The 18,765-nt window shown below is 43.7% G+C and overlaps 1 protein-coding gene and 1 long non-coding RNA gene across 4 annotated transcripts in view; one reads left to right on the top strand and one right to left on the bottom strand.

The window, feature by feature from the left end:
- Positions 1-18,765, top strand: part of LOC112634091 — a 274,927-nt gene that overhangs the window by 18,160 nt on the left and 238,002 nt on the right. The gene's annotated exons all lie outside the window — the stretch shown is intronic.
- RFX4 (regulatory factor X4) overlaps positions 1-18,765 on the bottom strand; it is a 179,309-nt gene that overhangs the window by 6,790 nt on the left and 153,754 nt on the right. For all 3 annotated transcript variants that reach the window (XM_025401166.1, XM_025401165.1, XM_025401167.1), the window contains 2 exons: positions 6,915-7,077; positions 3,749-3,887 (listed from right to left, as the gene is read on the bottom strand). In XM_025401166.1, coding sequence (XP_025256951.1) covers positions 3,749-3,887; positions 6,915-7,077 — 302 coding nt within the window. The remainder of the gene's footprint in view (positions 1-3,748; positions 3,888-6,914; positions 7,078-18,765) is intronic.

Genomic DNA, 18,765 nt, shown 5'->3' with positions numbered 1-18,765 from the left:
GACTTAAAATTATTTTGAGCATAGAAATGCTGGGACCCCTATAATTACTGTGCTTCACAGATGTATCAGCCCTCTAAGGAAACCTAGCTGGCATTGATTTGCAGTAGTTTCAGTTACTTTTGTGCTGATGACCAATTGCATTTCTCCAACCATATTGCATACTTGCAATTTTTCTTCCAATTCAGACTGTCCTTTTCCCTGGTGAGTCTGACGTAGTGAATTGTGATATTCAGTTACTCAGAATTGGAACAGCTTGACCCCTGCTCTGGAAAGCTAAAACTAATTAGCCCTGCAGTGGATTTTCTCTATGCTCAACCTTAAACCAAAAAACCAATAAAGGAAAGAAATAAGGTTATCTTGGGGTGTGTGCTTCTCTTTGGCAACTTGAAACTTACTGAGAATAGCAGCAGTAACCTCTTGAATTTACCTTCCACTCTCCAAAACAGTAGTATTCAGTACCACTGGTTTAGCATTGGGATTGAGAGCTAGAGGATTTGCATTTGAGTCTGCTTTGTCCCTTACTGGATGCATGGCCTGGGGCACATTACCTTCTGAGGCAGTCTACTTATCTTTAAAAACAGTGAAAAGGCTAGGTGCAGTGGTTCACACCTGTAGCCCTAGCACTTTGGGAGGCTGAGGCAGGAGGATCACTTGAGCCCAGGAGTTTGAGACATGCCTGGTCAACATGGCAAGACTTTGTCTCTACAAAAACACAAAAATCAGCTGGGCTTGGTGGCATGCGCCTGTAGTCCCAGGTACTAGGGAGACTGAGATGGGAGGATCACTTGAGCCCCGAAGGTGGAGGTTGCAGTGAGCCAAGATTGCACAGCTGCACTCCAGCCTGGGTGACAGAGTGAGATCCTATCTCCAAAAATGCCTTCTTCCCAAGGTGGTTATGGCAATTAAGTGAGTCTGTATATTTAAATATGCCTAGAACAGTGCTCTGAATAAATGTTAATGAAAACAAAACAAAGGATACTTTGTCTTTAGACAGTACCTTCCCCCAGAGAGGTACCCCGTTTTGAACACTGACCTCACTCATCAACCTAGGTAGAGACCGATGTAATAAATTTCTCTCCACCCTATTTTACATGTGGAGACTAAGGCATAAACCACGAAGTGTGGAGTGTGTGTGTTGAGGGGAGTGTCAGAGGTACTCGTCTAAGAGTCACAGGGCATGGTGGCGAAGAGCCTGGCCTAGGACCCTTTGGACTTTCACACCTTGTCTGGATTAAAAGGGCCCTTCCATGGGCTTTCGCGTGTCCTTGGGCCATTCTATTAAGACCAGCTATTAAATGACAGTGTTCCAGTTGGGGACTGTTGTGGCTTCCAGAGCAGGACCTCATGGGCCTTGAGGAGACTTTGGCTTCTTTTTATGGCAATGGCTTTAAAAATATCACCCTAGAAAACCAGCTTCTGCCATTTCATGAGGGGGGATGAGGAAGTGAAGAAGGAGGGAAGACAATGCCCAGAGTTGTGGCTTGATGATGCTGTCTCCCACTGGAGCATAAGCTCTACCAAAGCAGGCATGCTCTGTCTCCTTCTCACTGTGCTCCCAGTGGCTAGTGCAGTGCTTGCACATAGTAGTTACCCAGGAGCCATTTGAGAAATGAATGAATGAATGAGATGCTTGGAGTGTGTGGAGTGATCTAGGCTGTTGCAGCCGTTCTCAGTCATGCAGTGGATCACAGTGAGGAGCACAGAGTGCTCCCAAGAGAGGGAGCTCCTAAGGAGCTGGCATCTCTGTGTGACGCAGTTGGAAACCTATAATGAATGCCCCAGGTGATGATTTAGTGGAATCAACTTCTTGGCTTGTCTGGGGATTAAACCAGGGCTCCCCTTGGTACTGCAGATGGAAATCAAAACAAACACCTGTTTGCCCAGAGTGCCATGTGTTGTGGATACGTTCTCCTTGGTGCCCTCCTTCAGAGACGACTCTGTGTGCTAACAGCTGATGTAATTACAGCCTCCACGCTAGCGTCAGTCCTGCCATCTCATTCCTAAACTTCTACAAGTGCTTTGGAGCAGAGCCCCCTGCCTCCACCAGCCCCCCTTCTTGGTTCATTCTGTGGGGACCCTGAGAGCTCTCTTTGTTAATCACAGCTCTGATCTTACCACTCCCTAGCTTCCTGTGCCTGCAGAATAGAGTGAGCATGCTCAGCACACCGTACTATTGTTCATGCTGACGCCACCTCCCATGTACTCATCTGCTCAGTGTACACTTAGTGAATGCCTGCATCTGAGAGGCAGCAGGGGGTGGTGCCTGAGAGCCTGGACAGGAGTCACAGCTCCTGGGTTCAACTCCTCAGGCAGGTTACTGTGAGTCTCACTTCCTTTTCTGCAGGGGTTATCCAAGGGATGTGGAGAGTGCTCAGCGCAGAGCCTGGCATATAGCACGTGTTCAGGAGAAGGTAGCTCCTCTTTTTGTAGGTGCCAAGTGCTGTGACTTGAGGATACTGGACTTAATCTTTGCCTTCAGGGAGCTTAGGGTCTCTGTGCGTGTCAAACAGGAAAGTTGGTGATGATAACAGGGTGTGAGAAATGCTACTGAGAGAGGAAACCCAGGGAGTGGCACCTAATAAGGTCCTGGAGGAAGCAAGGGGGTACTTTCAGGAATGCCACAAAGACAGCAAGATGCTTGTCATGAATGCCCAGCAGAAGAAACTGGGGAAGAGACACCCAGCCCGAGGAAACAATATCTACAAAGACACGGAGGAACTCGGCACATCCAAGACAACCACATGAGGGCTGGCATGGCTCGGGGGAGGGAGGGAGTTCGTGAGTAGGCCAAAAAGGTAACGAGTCTTAAGAGACATACTAAGGAATTGAACTTGACCTGGAAAGCGATGATGTGCCAAAGACAGCTAAAGTATCATGGTCAGTTGGGTTTTTTCCGAAAGACTCCTCTAGCTGCGGTGTCGGGGATGAACCAGAGATGGGGCACTTTTTAGAGGCATAGAGATCATCAGGAAGGCTTCTGTCTTCATCTAGGTTCGATATGATAAAGGCCTGAGCTGAGATGAGCACAGAGGGCATACAGAGATACTTAGGACGCAGAGTGGAACTGGCAACCAGTCGGATCAGAGCCAATGCACAGGAAAGTGTTAGACAGATAGGGTGTCCAGCGGTGGTTTTCCAAATGCAGCCAGGTGCCATGGCCTGTCCATTCCCCACAGACCACGGAGGGCTGGTTTGGCTTATTAGACAGTGAGGAGCCCAAGGAGATACAGGGCCTGAGAGTGATTTGAAAAGGGATCCATTTCAGGAGGATTCTTCCGCTTAAGATTACGTGTGTGGGCTGGATGAAAAGAGCAGACACGGGACACCACGAGACCAGTTAGAATGATGTTGAGAGACCAGTCCTGACAAGACTCCATGAGGGTCTGCACCAGGAGAGTGGTGATGGGAAAGGAGACCCAAGGCCCAGGGTGAGGGTAGCTGCCCGAAAAAGGGCAGCAGACATGCGGCCGATTAGATCTTGGCATGAAGAAGTCAAAGAGAGGATAGAATGAAAAACAAACTGTTTAGCAACCAGGCATGTGAGAGCAAATGGAGCATGAACGCTGGCCGAGCACCCACTGTGGGCCAGCCATTGGAGGCCAGAAATGACGCTGATGAAAAGACTGTCCTCTCCTTGGGGACATACACGCTGCACACACAGCATGCATAACAGTTTACGAACTGTGTTAACCAGATTTGGCACCAAGTATACCAAGGTCTGGGCAAGAAACCAGGACCACTGACTCACCTGTGCAGAGCTCCTGTGGTAAGGGGCATAGTGGAGTGGCCCGGAGATGGCTGTGTCATGAGGGAGGGCCGGATACTGGCTCTGCATGGGGTGAGGATGCTGGTTGCCATAGCTCCCATAGTTATAGCTTCCCGTGTATCTAAAATGCATCAAGCACATTGAATAGTGTGAGTAATAGCAAGAACAGATCAGTTTGACAACTTTTTAAAAACCTCATCTATGTTTTTCCTTTTTCTTTTTTTCTCTCTTTTCTTCCCCCTTCACCCCCCAACCCCATTTTTCATTCTTTCGTCTTTTTTTTTTTGAATCAGAGTCTCATTCTGTTGCCCAGGCTGGAATGCAGTGGCATGATCTTGGCTTACTGCAACCTCCACCTCCTGGGTTCAAATGATTCTCCTGCCTCAGCCTCCTGAGTAGCTGTGATTACAGGTGTGCGCCACCACGCCCGGCTAATTTTTGTATTTTTAGTAGAGATGGGGTTTCACCATGTTGACCAGGCTGGTCTCAAATTCCTGACATCAGGTGATCCACCCACCTTGGCCTCCCAAAGTGCTGGGATTACAGGCGTGAGCTATCGCGTCTGGCCTCTTCCTTTTGATTCTTACCATTTCCACTTTTGTGGCCTTGTTATGGTTAACTTAAAACCCCAGGCTGATTTTCCTATTCCTTCAACACCTAGAACATACCTCCCTTCCCCCAGCCAGCGTTCAGAGATGAAATCTAGCCCTGAGCCAAACATCATTAGTGATGGAAACCTCTACTCCTGCTGTGTTTAAAAGCCCTGTTGTATCCTGGAATCAAATAGGGATAACAAAAAAGAAACCACTGTGAGATTTATGTTTTTATATCACTCAGGCCTCTGCTTCCACATCATGGGGAAGGATATAGTGGGGTTCTGTAAGCTGTCTCCTGGGGGGATAACACCATGGCATGGTCAAACAGGCATCAAAGACCCCGGTTCTAAGCCAGACTCCACCACTTTCTAGCTGTGACTTTCACGGCCCTGTTTCTCACATCCATAAAAATACTGTGCACGGTCATTCTGAGAATCATATGTGTGAACACACTCTATAAACCAGAAAGTCCTGTGTAGACATAGCCTATTATTATCACTGTTCTTCTTAGTAACATCTTTATAGCAAAGATGCTGACCTATGACCATGTGAGTATTTTTTCTGCTATTTCTGCTGAATCAAAAATCTCTCTGAAACAGGGTTTTCAGAGTCTATTCTAAATGTGTGGAAATACTCTCAAAGGCCTCCTGAGAAAATAATGGCTGCCCGATTGACTGCTTGGGAGCACTTGAACCTATGGAAAAGTACACCAACATCCGGGCCTGTGCACACTGTCAGGTCACCGCTGTGCTGCACTATGCTGGGCCAACTGTGGAAGGGACCTGAGAGGTCCTCCCCCTCCTCCTCTCATGTACCCCACAACTGGTCTGTTGGAACCTGGCCTGGGAGTGGTCAGGCCCACTGCACCACATGGTAGGATCTCTCTCTCTCTCTTTTTTTTTTTTTTGAGATGGAGTATTGCTCTATTCTCCAGGCTGGAATGCAGTGGTGTGATCTCAGCTTACTGCAACCTCCGCCTCCTGAGTTCAAGCAATTATCCTGCCTCAGTCTCCTGAATAGCTGGGGCTACAGGCGCCTGCCACCATGCCCATCTAATTTTTCTTTTTTTGTTTTTTTGAGATGGAGTCTCCCTCTGTCGCCAGGCTGGAGTGCAGTGGTGCAATTTCGGCTCACTGCAATCTCTGCCTCCTGGGTTCAAGCGATTCTCCTGCCTCAGCCTCCTGAGTAGCTGGGACTATAGGCGCGTGCCACTACATCCAGCTAATTTTTGTATTTTCAGTAGAGATGGGGTTTCACCATGTTGGCCAGGATGATTTCGATCTCCTGACCTCGTGATCCACCCGCCTCGGCCTCCCAAAGTGCTGGGATTACAGGCATGAGCCACCGCGCCTGGCCCATTTTTGTATTTTTAGTAGGGAGACAGGGTTTCATCATGTTGGCCAGTCTGGTCTCAAACTCTTGACCACAAGTGATCCACCCACCTTGGCCTCCCAAAGTGCTGGGATTACAGGTATGAGCCACTGTGCCCAGTCAGGGTCTCTTTTTAATATCCTAAGTGCTTTTCAGATCACTGCTCATTAGACATTGAAAGGTTAGTGTCTTTTGATAAAGACAATGCATAATGGCAAAGAACTATGAGGATTCAAGTAACACTTTTGTATGGATTTGTAGTTCATTCATCACAGCAACATCACTCCACACATTTGAAAAATATATACGTATGGGCAAAACAAATGATGCATCTTTCCAGGGCATAAAGCACTGCTAGAACCTATGGGGAATCCCCTGAACCTCATGAATAACTGCAGCCCTAAAGGGACCTCCAGCCCTCAGGTGAGGAAGCCCTTCTCTAAGTGGAATCATAAAAGACTTGACCCTAAGATGACGCTCTGTAAGTCTGCAATTTGTACAAAGAGCCAGCCAGGAGAACTGCTGAAAGGGGTTTTCAGCTGAGGCGTTAAAGGAGTGAAGAGGGAGGAACACAGGCTTTGGAGTCAGATATGTGCTCAGTTAGGTCCCACCATGTGCCAGCTGTGTGACCTTGGGGAACTGAAGAGAACCAAGTTTCAATTTCCTCATCTAAAATGGGGTCACTAACACCTTCTTACCTACCTACCTACCCTGGTTGTTGTGGGGATTACACAATACAGTGCTCACGATATTGTGGGAACTCAGCAAAGGGTAGCACCCTTCCTGTTCTTTGAGAAAACAGCTGTTAAGGAAACCCCTCTTTAGATCTTTTTTTTTTTTTTTTTTTTTTTTTGAGACGGAGTCTCGCTCTGTCACCCAGGCTGGAGTTCAGTGGTACAATCTCGGCTCACTGCAACCTCTGCCTCTCAGGTTCAAGCAATTCTCCCACCTCAGCCTCCCAAGTAGCAGGGATTATAGGTGTACGCCACCATGTCTGGCTAATTTTTGTAGTTTTAGTAGAGACAGGGTTTCACCACGTTGGCCAGGCTGGTCTCGAACTCCTGACTTAAAGGCCCACCTCGGCCTCCCAAAGTGCTGGGATTATAGGGTGTGAGCTGCTGCACCCATCCTGTTTAGATCAAATTTTAAAAGTCCAGCAGCATCCCTAGAAAGTTACCTACCCATGTTCCTCTCTGTGGGGATAAACTGGTATCCTGTGTGTGACGGAGGAAGAAGGCACATGAGTGTTCCTCATACAGGGCAGCTGTTGGGAGTTCTCAGCTGGGGACCCAGCAGCCGTCGTCACTGTGTATGTGAGAGACCACGTGTATGACTGCATTGCTCCTGCAGAGACAAATTAAGACGTCTCGATCATTAACAGTTCTCACATCCCTTGTTCTTCCTTACTTTAGTGGCTTCCCTTTGTTCTTAAGTTGAAGGCCAAAATCTTTACAAGACATGTATCTCTGACTCTGCTGAGCTCACCAGAGGCATCCCCCATCCCCTATCTTTGTTTTATCTGGTCCAGCCACATTATCTTTCATCGTCTCCAGAGCACCACAGTTCCCAGCACCTCGGGGCCTTTGCACATGTTTCTGCTGCCTTATTACCCACTCATTCTTCCTCTCACAGTCCAAAAAGCTGTCGTCTTCCTAATCCCAGACTAGGCCAGATCCCTCACTGTACTGTAGGCCTAAGTGGTACCTACTGCAATTTGTAATCCTACACCCATTAGTGAATGTGATTTGATTAATGGTCCCCTCACCAGACAGAAAGCACCAAGAGGGTAGGGGCCTGGCCAGGATTTTGGCCACCAGTGGATTCCCAGTGCTTAGTACAAAGCCTGGCCGCCAAAAGACTCAATAAAAATTTTAGAAGGGAGAAAAGGGAAGGGAAAGGTAAATAGAAAGGAAGGGAGGGCCAGAAGGAAAAGGAAAGCCTGGGGAAATACAGCCTAGATAGGCACTGCCAGTTAACTTTTCAGTGCTTAACTCAACAGGTGTTAAGGATCCAACAAATTGCTTTAAGCAAACATAAGTAGATTATTGGGATCTGCCAGCTCAGGTCTTTTTGAAGATTATTAGACAGTGGCCTGGACAGTGACCTATTCTATACAAATTATGAATTCCCTTTGTCTATTTTTTAATTTAATTGGATACCTTGAAAGTGCTAAAGACTGGGGGATAAAAACCTGACAAAATTAAATGCTTAATATTTTATGAGATGGTTAGTTTTTTGTTTTTTGGTTTTTTTGAAACAAGGTCTTACTCTGTCACCCGTGCTGGAGTGCAATGACATGATCATGGCCCTCACTGCAGCCTTGACCTCCTGGGCTCAAGAGATCCGTCCACCTCAGCCTCCCAAGTAGTTGGAACTACAGGTATGTACCACCATGCCCAGCGAAGTTTTAAATTTTTTTTTTTTTTTTTTTTTTGAGACGGAGTCTTGCTCTGTCTCCTAGGCTGGAGTGCAGTGGCACAATCTCAGCGCAGTGCAACCTCTGCCTCCTGGGTTCAAGCGATTCTCCTGCCTCAGCCTCCTGAGTAGCTGGGATTACAGGCGCACACCACCACACCTGGCTAATTTTTGTATTTGTAGTAGAGACAGGGTTTTGCCATGTTGGTCAGGCTGGTCTCGAACTCCTGACCTCATGATCCGCCCGCCTCAGCCTCCCAAAGTGCTGGGATTATAGGCATGAGCCACCGTGCCCGGCCTTGAAATTTTTTATAGACACAGGGTCTCACTATGTTGCCCAGGCTGGTCTTAACTCCGGGTCTCAAGTGATCCTCCCACCTCAGCCTCCCAAAGTGCTAGGATTAGAGGCATGAGCCACCACTCCTAGCCTAGAATTTTTTTTTAATGATAATTTAATAAATCATTAACAGCAATATTAAACTCATCAGACAACTTAATTTCTGATAAGTTTTAAAATATGTTAATATGGTGGAAATAATCAAGCTTGTTTTAGAAGGCAGAGGGAATGGGATCCAACATCCCCCTTTAGGTACATGGAAAACTGAAGAATTTAAGGGAGGACATTTTTAAGGTGAAGTAAAAGAGAAAATTTGATCTCCCGTTCTGTATTTTCTGCAGTAGACCATTTCTATCTAAAAATTCCTCTGGGAAGATAAAGGAAAGGTTTTCATTTTAAAAATTAGTCCATTCCATCCCAGGGACTTTGCAAATAGCATATGAGAGGAGCTGCATTGACATGGAGTAGTGGGAGGAAGCAGAGTTGGTGGATCACCGCAGTGCCAGTTATGTGACAGAGACTCGGTAAGGAATACCCTTGAAGAAATGTGGAAATGGTATCCTATTTTAAATACCTTGGCTTATTGTTAAAAGAACCCTTTGGTGAGCCCTTTCATAAATTGAAGAATCTTTTGGAATGCAAATAATGTCCTTTGTTGTAATGAGGTGGCAAAGATTTATTCCAAGAGTATGAAAGGAGACACCATTATTGAGCATCTCTTACAGACCATGCAGTGTGCTGAGTGCTTGTCACACACCCTTAAAAGAACATTATCCCCCATTTTATAGGTGAGGAAACTGAAGGTTAAATCCAAAAGAATTTAAGGGAGTGTATAGCAATATAAAAGATTCGAGACAATAAAATGGAAGTGGGAATGAAAGAAGAAAGAAAAGCAGAATTGGAGGCAAAAAGTGCAGTCAGAATGAGGTGAAACATGCCGCCCAAATTCTTCCTATATATGAATTTTAAACTTAGATACGAGTTTTCCAGGAGCCAGTGCTCCTGGAAACCTGAATAGTTAGGAGCACTAAGATTGACGATTGCTCGGGAGTATACTGTCCTCCATATTCAGAGCAAACAGAAATATCTTTAACTATGAACTGTTCAACAATGTCCTCAACACCCTTACAATGGACTTCATCTTAATTCTAAGGATGGTTCCTTTTGTCAACACTAACTGCAGGCTAATGGCATCACACAAAAGTCCAGTTCAAGGAAACTTAGAATGTTAAATAACTTGCCCAAGGTGCTGGAGTGGGTGGGTGGTTCAGTCGGGCTCCAAACCCAGATACTTTCTGCCACACACTTTCTACTCTCTACTGTCATGTCTCTTTGCTCTGGGTTCTGGTTCTGCCAGGTGCTAGCTGTAAGATCTTGGGCAAGCCCGTTAAACTTTATGAGCTTCTGTTTCATCATCTTTAAAACAGGAGTAACAATATCTATCTTGCAGGACTGTTGTGAGGGTTAACTGAGATAATATATGTCAGAGATCTTGGCATGTTGTAGGCTTTTAATGGTATTCAAGCACTCTTCATTACGAATTCAGGTATTCTTACATGAAAACTTCTTAAAATAGATATTTCTGTATATCTCATTTCAGACCCCAAGGAAGAAAGGCAAGTTTCTTGGGTGAGATTCTATTACTAGTGATGAAACATTTGAATAGCAACGGTAATTTGGCCAATTACGGCAAATTTCCTAACATGTTTTTCTATAAAATTACTAGTGTCCTTACTCACCAGCACAGCCGAAAGTACCCCTTCCTGCTTTGCACATCTACTCCATATTCTTCCCCCAAAAGATAATGACTTTAGCAGGCTTGATTTGTAAGGCTTGATAATGATTTGTCAGGCTTGATTTGTAAGTACAAGAAAATGGGAAGGGAAGATCCCCAAAATGATCACGACTTAGATGACTGGATTATGCATAATTGCCCTCCTCTATGTTTTGAACTTCATGTGAAATTATATTACTGTTATAGTTTTTAAAAAGTCATGTTTATTAAAACAGATTATCATTAGTGGTGGGATTGAGGAGAGTTTTAAAATGTTTTCCCTTATTTTACTTATCTGTATTTTTCTGTAATGAATGTGTATTGCCTCTGTAAAAAGAAAAATATGAATACATTAAACAAAGTTTAGAATTGGAAATGGAATCGGAGAGGGTGGGCAGTTTGGGAGAACAATGAACCAGCCCCAACAAGCGAGTAATTAACCCTTAAAGCCTCTGGGACCTCAGGGGAGCACAGCGAGGTCAGTGGATATTTAAACGGGACAGCCAAGGAAACCAAAGAATTTTTTTTTCCAAGCAGTGGGAAGAAGTCATGATAATAGCCATCACCTGAGAGAATGCAACAGAAGTTACTTTTGTGTGAGCCCCTGGAGCACAGCAACTGTTCCTTATTCATCTCTGTATCCCCAACAGAGGGTGTGCCAAATAGTAGGTGTTCAGTAAATTTTCGTTCCATTGAATTTGTTGTTGAAGGAGTAAATGCTGCTAGAAATAGACGTTATCAAACAAAAAGCTAGTGGAACTCTTGGAAAAATGGGCTCCTGTGGTCTGGGGAACAAAACCCCTAAATGGCCATGTGCCAGCAATCTAACACATCCACTCAGGCAGGCTTAAGCAGATTAACACCTACTGGCTTGGGTGAGAAACCCTTTTTGCCTGGGGAGCAGAAAAGAACACCCCTTGAATTCCCTTTCCTACCAGTGAGACCTCCAGTGAGAATTGCTGCTGCTTCTTTTTTAAGGAAGCTAATAAAAGAAAATCTGTGCAGCTTACAGTTTGTGCTTAGTTTTTAAGACAAGTCTAATGCTTTTTATTTGTCGGTAAAACAATAGCAAATCTTCCCTATTTGTTCAATTCCTATATTTTTCTCTTATTCTCCCCTCCTCTCCTCACATTTCTATTTATTTAAAGGTCTGAGGATAGCGGTGGAAGCCCCTGATATTTGAGAATCCTGTAAAGATCCCAAGATAAGCAGTTGTTGGTCACCTTACAGTATTGAAACTGCTACAGGGGAACATTTTCTTCCCCTCCCATCCCCAACAAAACACTCTTCTTCCCCAAGGTTGCTTTGTTTTGGAACAGGTTTTAAGCATAGGACAGGAAGGGTGCTCGGAATATAATAGACAGTCAGTAATGATTTGTCAAATAAATGAATTAATGATCATCTAACATAAACCAGATCTCATGCTCATTTCCTTTTATACATTGACCCATTCAGTCTTCACAACAACCTTTTGAGGTAGGTAGTATTACCTCCTTTTTCAGGTGAGAAAATTGAGGCCCAAGAGGTTAAATGACTTGCTCGGGTAAGTGGCAGAGTTGGGATTTGAATGTGGGTCTGCCCAACCCCAAACCCTTTCCATAGCAGTGTTTCTTACACTTGAATGTGTATTTGAATCATTGGCGATCTTGTTAAAAATGCAGATTCTGATTCAGTAGGTTGGGAGTGAGGCCTTTATATCAGACTTCTAAATGATGACAATGTGGTTGGTCGGTGAACCACACTTTGAGTAACAAGGCTCTATAACATACTGCCTCGTGTCACACATCCTGTATGTTAAGGGCCATTAAAAATCCAAGTTGGCCAGGCGCAGTGTCTCATGCCTATAATCCCAGCACTTTGGGAGCCTGAGGTGAGCTGATTTCTTGAGCCCAGGAGTTTGAGACCAGCCTGGGCAACATGGTAAAACCCTGTTTCTACAGAAAATACAAAAGCTGGATGTGGTGTGTGCTTGTAGTCTCAGCTATTTGGGAAGCTGAGGTGGTAGGATCCCTTAAGCTCGGGAGGTAGAGGCTGCAGTGAGCTGTGCTCACACCACTACACTCCAGGCTGGGCAACAGAGTGAGACCCTGTTTCAAAAGCAACAACAACAACAAGAAACCCAGAAGCTTTGAGATTCTGCTACAGACTTGTGAAAATTTAGAGTGCTTCCCAAGCTACCTGGCTGTACCCTTTTTTTCAGATCTTGGACTGAATCCTTTAACCCAGGGGTCACCAACCCCAGGGCCAGTACCGGTCCATGGCCTGTTAGGAGCTGGGCCGCACAAGAAGTGAGTGGTAGGTAAGCAAGCGTTACTGCCTGAGCTCTGCCTCCTATCAGATCAGAAGCAGCATTCGATTGTCATAGGAGTGTGAACCCTCTGAACTGCACATGCAAGGGATCTAGGTTGCACGCTCCTTATGAGAGTCTAATGCCTGGTGATCTGAGGTGGAACAGTTTCATCCCGAAACCATCGCCCCCACCACTTCCCTAGTCCATAGAAAAACTGTCTTCCACAAAACCGGTCCCTGGTGCCAAAAAGTTGGGGACCACAGTTTTAACCTTTTCCTTAGGAGGATTCTGTGAACCATCACAGATGTTGCTCAAGTTTTAAGCTAACCTATGCCTTTTGTTTGTAAGCTCATTTAAGTGTGTCAAGATTCTAGAGCTGCTCTGCCCTATCCTATAGCCACTCGTGGCTATTGAAATTTAAATGAATTAAAACTAAATACGATTAAAAATTCAGTTTCTTAGTTCCACTAGCCACATTTGAAGTGCTTAGTAGCCACAGGTGGCTAATGGCTACTGTTTTGGATAGCTAAGATAGAAATAATTTCCATCTCATCACAGAAATTTCTATTTGGACAATGTTGCTTAACAGTATTTGCTATTAAACAAGCATTTCCTGTAATCTTCATGACTGAGACAGGGAAAGAAGACTATATATTGATATTTACCTATATCTCTAGGTATGCCATTGGCTATCATCTTTTTTTTTTTTTTTTTTTTTTTTGAGACAGAGTCTCACTCTGTCACATAGGCTAGAGTGCCAGGGGCGCGATCTTGGCTCACTGCAACCTCCGTCATTGGTTATCATCTATCCTTAAGACAGCTGTGTTTAAAGAGACCACCTATTGAAGCTGGAAACCTCACCTGTTTGAGTTACACTTTACCAATAGTTCCGTGGTCAAAATCTGATTGACAGAACTGACCAGGGGCAGCAAATGAATCAGTTCCTTCTTATGTTGCTGCATAATCTAGCCTCTGCCTAGCTCTGCAACTTCCTCTCCTGCCACTGTCTTCCTTACTTATTATATACATTTGTCAGTTCCCACTACGCCAAGCTCTTTGCTGCCTGAGGCCTGTGCACGTGCTTTTCCCCATCGCATAGAAAGTTCTTTTTCCCTCCCCAACCTCTATGTAGCTGGCTCCTTGTAAAACTTCAGGTCTCAGATAAATGTCACCTCATCAGAGAGGCATTCTCTGACCACCAACTAAGATGGGTCCCCACTTTATAGTTTTTAATAGCACACTAATATTTTTACACATAACACTTTGACCATTTGAAATTGCACCTTTACCTGGCAGTTTACTTCTGTATTGACTCTTACCCACTAGAATGTAAGTACCATGCAGGCAGTGACTATGACTCCTTTTTTTCACTTCTGTACTCCCAGGACTTGGTACAAATTAGACACGAAATATATATTTGTTGAATGAATGAACAATGAATGAATGAGGGAGCCCAAAGTCCCAGCAGCAAGCTAAGATTTGATTTTGTGATCCAAAAAAAAAAAAGAGTCAATTAATCTATTTTCAATCCCAGCTTTTTTTTCGTGATTCCATTACTTTAAAGAAAAAGCAGCAGCAGGGACGAAAGAAAGAGGAATTCACTAGCAGTGACAACTCTGAGGTCCTGTGGGATAAGTGTCCATCTTATCCCACTCGGTTTAGCTGCCCTCAGAATAACTGGGCTTTTGTTATTTGGAAAGACTAAGGGTCGGTTATCTTTGTTACATCCTCGACTGATGTAGAGAAAATGCAGCTGGGCAGGCCAGATGTTCTACAGTTAGGGCCATTTATGAGGAATTCGCTTTTATTTCATTAAGTATCCTAGTATCTCAGTGATTTAATTTGCTGGTTTTGTGTTGCAGGGAACCCATGGTGGGAAGTTGAAAACATGAGTTTAATAGTTAACTTTTATTGTCATTGCTGAAGGAGGGAATACTTAAAATGACATCATAAATGAGGTTTTAGAACCCTTTGGTGGCCTGATGGGACAGGGTAGGAGCTTAACGTTTTTCTTTAGATGACATGAAAGAATTGCAGCCCAATGTCATGTTAAATAGACTGATCAGTTTGGCACTGTCTGCCATGCTTCCAAGGAGGAAAGGAGCCAGTTTTCCTTAAAGAAAGTTAAGGTTTCTAAACTTTGCCAGGTCATGAGGGAGGGTAGCAAGCCTACAAATTTGGGGGAGAAAGTGAACAGACAGGCTAGATTTTACCTTGCGGAAATCTGTTGGAATGGAATCCTTTAACCAGCCTCTTATCATGACATTGCCATAAACCCAACCAAAATTGGCCATATATCAGGTTTAATTTTAGGTAGCCGAAATTTATTTCATTTCCCTTTCTTTGCCCATTTAAAAAATCAATTAATAAGTACAATCTTAGTAAAATATATTTAGAAACATGGATATGGAACTAGACGTAGATACAGATAAGCAGAGTGACTGTTTTCCTAGTGAGTCATAACTCATTATCTGTACTACCTTGTGTTCCCTAGTCCTTGTATCAGAGGATGCCAAAAGGTTATGCGCAATGAATTAATTTTAGCTTTGTGCCACCAAGCACACATGATACTGTTCCTTTTTCACAGCGGAAAAATGGAGAAGTGTCCATCCAAAGTGGGACATTTGTTTGTGAAAGAGTCCCAGGTACTTGATTGGCCTTAATTCTCAACAAGTCAAACCTGGTATTATTTACATTGTCTGATCAGCGATAAGCTGGAAACCCAACAAAATAACTGGGTCACATAACATTCACGTATTAATAAGATTTTAATAAAATTTTAAAGCTAACATTTGTTTCATTTAATTTTCCTCACCTTTATTTCTTCCTGGTTTTGGTCCTTTTTATGAAATTGATTTTCCTCTATTTATTATAAACTGCTTCAAAACTTTTTGGAAAGTAGATGGGATATAAATCAAGCGATAATTTTTAAATAGAAATAAAAATTAACTGGGCATGAAAACCATGTGCTGAGTTGACTTTTTTAAAAAAAAGAAACATGGCAGATACATTTTACAAGATTTACATAATTTTTTTACAATTTACACTATTGTTCAATGAAAATTTGCACAAATTCCAAATGTAAGAAGCCTACCATAATAGATTTCCTAATATTTAGCTTTCTGTCATGGGTAAATAATTTGTGCTTTATAATATAATGTGCCTATACAATCATACATGTTGTTAGGAAATTAGGTTTCTTTTCTCCAAGACCATGACCTACATTACATGCCCAGATCCAGTCTAATTTAGCAATGGAGTATTTCAAAAGTGGTACTTGAGAAAAATATCATACATAGTCTTATATAGGATGACATTTTTAATGCCCCCTGGAGATATCTGAGAACAAAGCTGGAATGTGCCAAAATCTTCAAAGCTTAAAATCATCTGAAGAGAACCTGTTTCACATTTGTATTTCTAAGAAGCTACTTTTATGGCTCTTGAACACATTGCACAGAAATATCTGAAGACATTTATGATATTCCTGTGGCCTTGTCTATCACACCTGCCATACTTTGAGGCCTCCACATTGCTTCGAAGAAAGCCAGGCACACTCACTAGCTGGATGAGAACTATGAGAAGATCCTAGACATGTTTCCTTCACACTCTTCCGTCCCACCCCTTATTCCCTTAGAGTGTGTCTCCTTATTTGAAATGTTGATACACTTTGAGAAATGTTTCATCCAAATGGTTTCTGCTTCACAATGCAGAATTGTATTATTTGTATAATTTCCCTGTTTATTTCAGAAGTAAGGATGTTATCACTAGCAGACTCATGTGTGTCTCCCTGGTGGTGACAGGGATATTTGGGTAAACGGCTCTTTCTTTAGGGAGAAAGGAGACTCAGGATGGTTGCCCAATAATCCCAGTCTTTGAAGAACTCCTCAGACCTGCATGAAGAGCTGTGAACGGTACTTGAATTCTCTTTCCTTTTAATGTTCAGTGAACAAAGTCATTCTTTTCACTACACTTACTTTTTCTGAGCCTTCTAAGCGGGAACTACAACAACCCACTATGGAAAGAAAATGGGAGGGAGGTGGGAGCCTGATCACATTCTTCCTCCTCAAAGCAGAAAACAAAATACAGTTTGAGGCGCATCTATATAAACAAATGTGGTGATCTCACATCTAAATTTCCACAGAAGAGGGCTCACTAGCTGTGTACCTGAAGTGAAATCAAAGCTTGATCTAATGCCATTTATCAACAACCCAACTTTTCAATACTTTGAAGAATCCAATTTCCTTAGCTGTCCCTGACAGAGGGCCACTGAGTTTATGGGCTAGTACACAAGACAGCAAGTCCTTCCAGTTTCTTAAGCATCCACTCAATCCCTCTCTAAGTAGGTGTAGTTCCACAGAGAGGAAACTCTGGGGAAGGAATTAATCAAAAGTCTCCAGGATATATACTTTTAAGTTTCCTGAAAGTAACATGCTCTCTCTTGCCTCTACTTGGAATACCTTTTCTCCCCTCTCCTTCATGCTCCCATAATACTCTGACCCTTCTTCCAACCTAGCACTCCTCACACTATATTGTTACTGTCAGTTTGTTCATCAAGAACCTTAACCTCTAAACATAAACCCCCAGGGGGCAGGGACCACACTTCTATTGTTTACCATTGTATCTGTACCTATCTGAAAGTGTTTAGCACATCCAAGCCACCTGAGAAATATTTTTTGGATAAATGGGTAGATACGTGAGTAAATGAGTGAATGATAAAAGACATCCTGAATGGAGCAATCTGACCCTATTTATTTGGCCCCCCACAAAAACAACAACAACAACAACAAACACCTTAGTTCTGAGTCTATTCTGGAAACAGTCCTAAATAGAATTAGGATATAATTAAGTCCATGCTGTGAGGGTCTGGAGGAAGAGTCTAACTTGGAGGGTGAGGGAAACATCAAAGGAGATGAGTAGAATTTTATCAGGCAGAGGGTGGAAAGAGGCTAGCCCAAGAAGAAGGAACAGTGTGAGAAGTGATTTGGAGAAAGAGAGCTCTTTAAGGCTTTTAGAGTGAGGCAGTGGGTTCTTTGCCCCAGCACTTTGAGGAGGCACAAGCTTCATGAAAACGAGACTTAGTGGGTAGAATGAGAGAGGACAGAGTGGAGTCTGGAGGTAGGGTATCAGCTTGAGAGTCACTGTTGTTGTCTGTGAGAGGTGGGGGTGGCCTGAACCAGAGGCACAAGTAGGATGGGAAGGAACAGATCAATCTAGATTAGTATTAGAACAACTGGACTTGGGAAATGTGATGGAGAATGCCTGCTGTCGCCCCTACAGCTGTTCCCCCTTCCCTGCCTGGGTACATGCTATTCTACATTTCCCAGCCTCTCTTGCAGTTACATGAGGCCACGTGACTAAGTCCTCGCTGATGGAATATAAGTGGGAGTGACGTGTGCTACCTTCAGGCCAGGGCTTTTAAGAGAGTAGGTTTTCATCCTCCATGCCCTTTTTCCATTTCTGCCGGCTGGTTACAGACTTGACAAAGCCCTCAGGCTGTGGTCCTTAACCTAGTGAGCATCAGAATCACCTGGAAGTTTGTTGAACAACATTCCTGGGCCGTGCTCCTAGAGTTTCTGATTCACTGGGTCTGCAGCGGGACCAGATATGAGCATTTCTAATAAGTTTCCAAGAGATACTGATACTGCTGGTCTTTGGATCACAGTTTGGGAAACACTGCCCTGGGGTATGATGGAACGTAATATTGAAGGAGCACGTGTTTCCAAATGGCTGCATTACAGAGAGCCTCCTTTATGACTGAATACCCTAGCAGTACTGCCTTCAAGCATGAAATAGATTTCTGTTTTGTTAACTCCACCTGTGTTTGGATCTATTTGTCACACCAGCTTAGCCTACCCCAACTAATACAGGAGTTTAGGGAGAGGAAAGATTTGAAGCTGATGCCCGTATTTGTTGCCTGGGTAACAGGAGGGTAGTAGAGCAGGTTTGGATGGAAAGATAATGAATTAATTATCACAGCCTGACCAAGCCCTCCACTCCACAAAGCTTGGAATCTTTGTGAGGTCTTCCCTGATACTTCCAGCCACAAAGAATCTCTCCTTCCTTGGGAACCTCATAGCATTAGTTCATATCTCACTTATTGCATATACCACATTCTTCCTTCCATAACAGTTGTCTCTGTACTTTTCTTTATCCTTGTGTTCCCTCTTGGTAGCAAGACCTTGGCATATTAATCTATTTATTTCCCAGCACAGGACT

The sequence above is a fragment of the Theropithecus gelada genome, chromosome 11 (genome assembly GCF_003255815.1).
Source record: "Theropithecus gelada isolate Dixy chromosome 11, Tgel_1.0, whole genome shotgun sequence".
Lineage (NCBI taxonomy): Eukaryota > Metazoa > Chordata > Mammalia > Primates > Cercopithecidae > Theropithecus > Theropithecus gelada.
Note: the sequence above shows the minus strand (reverse complement) of the source record. Positions and strands in the feature narration are given on the sequence as shown.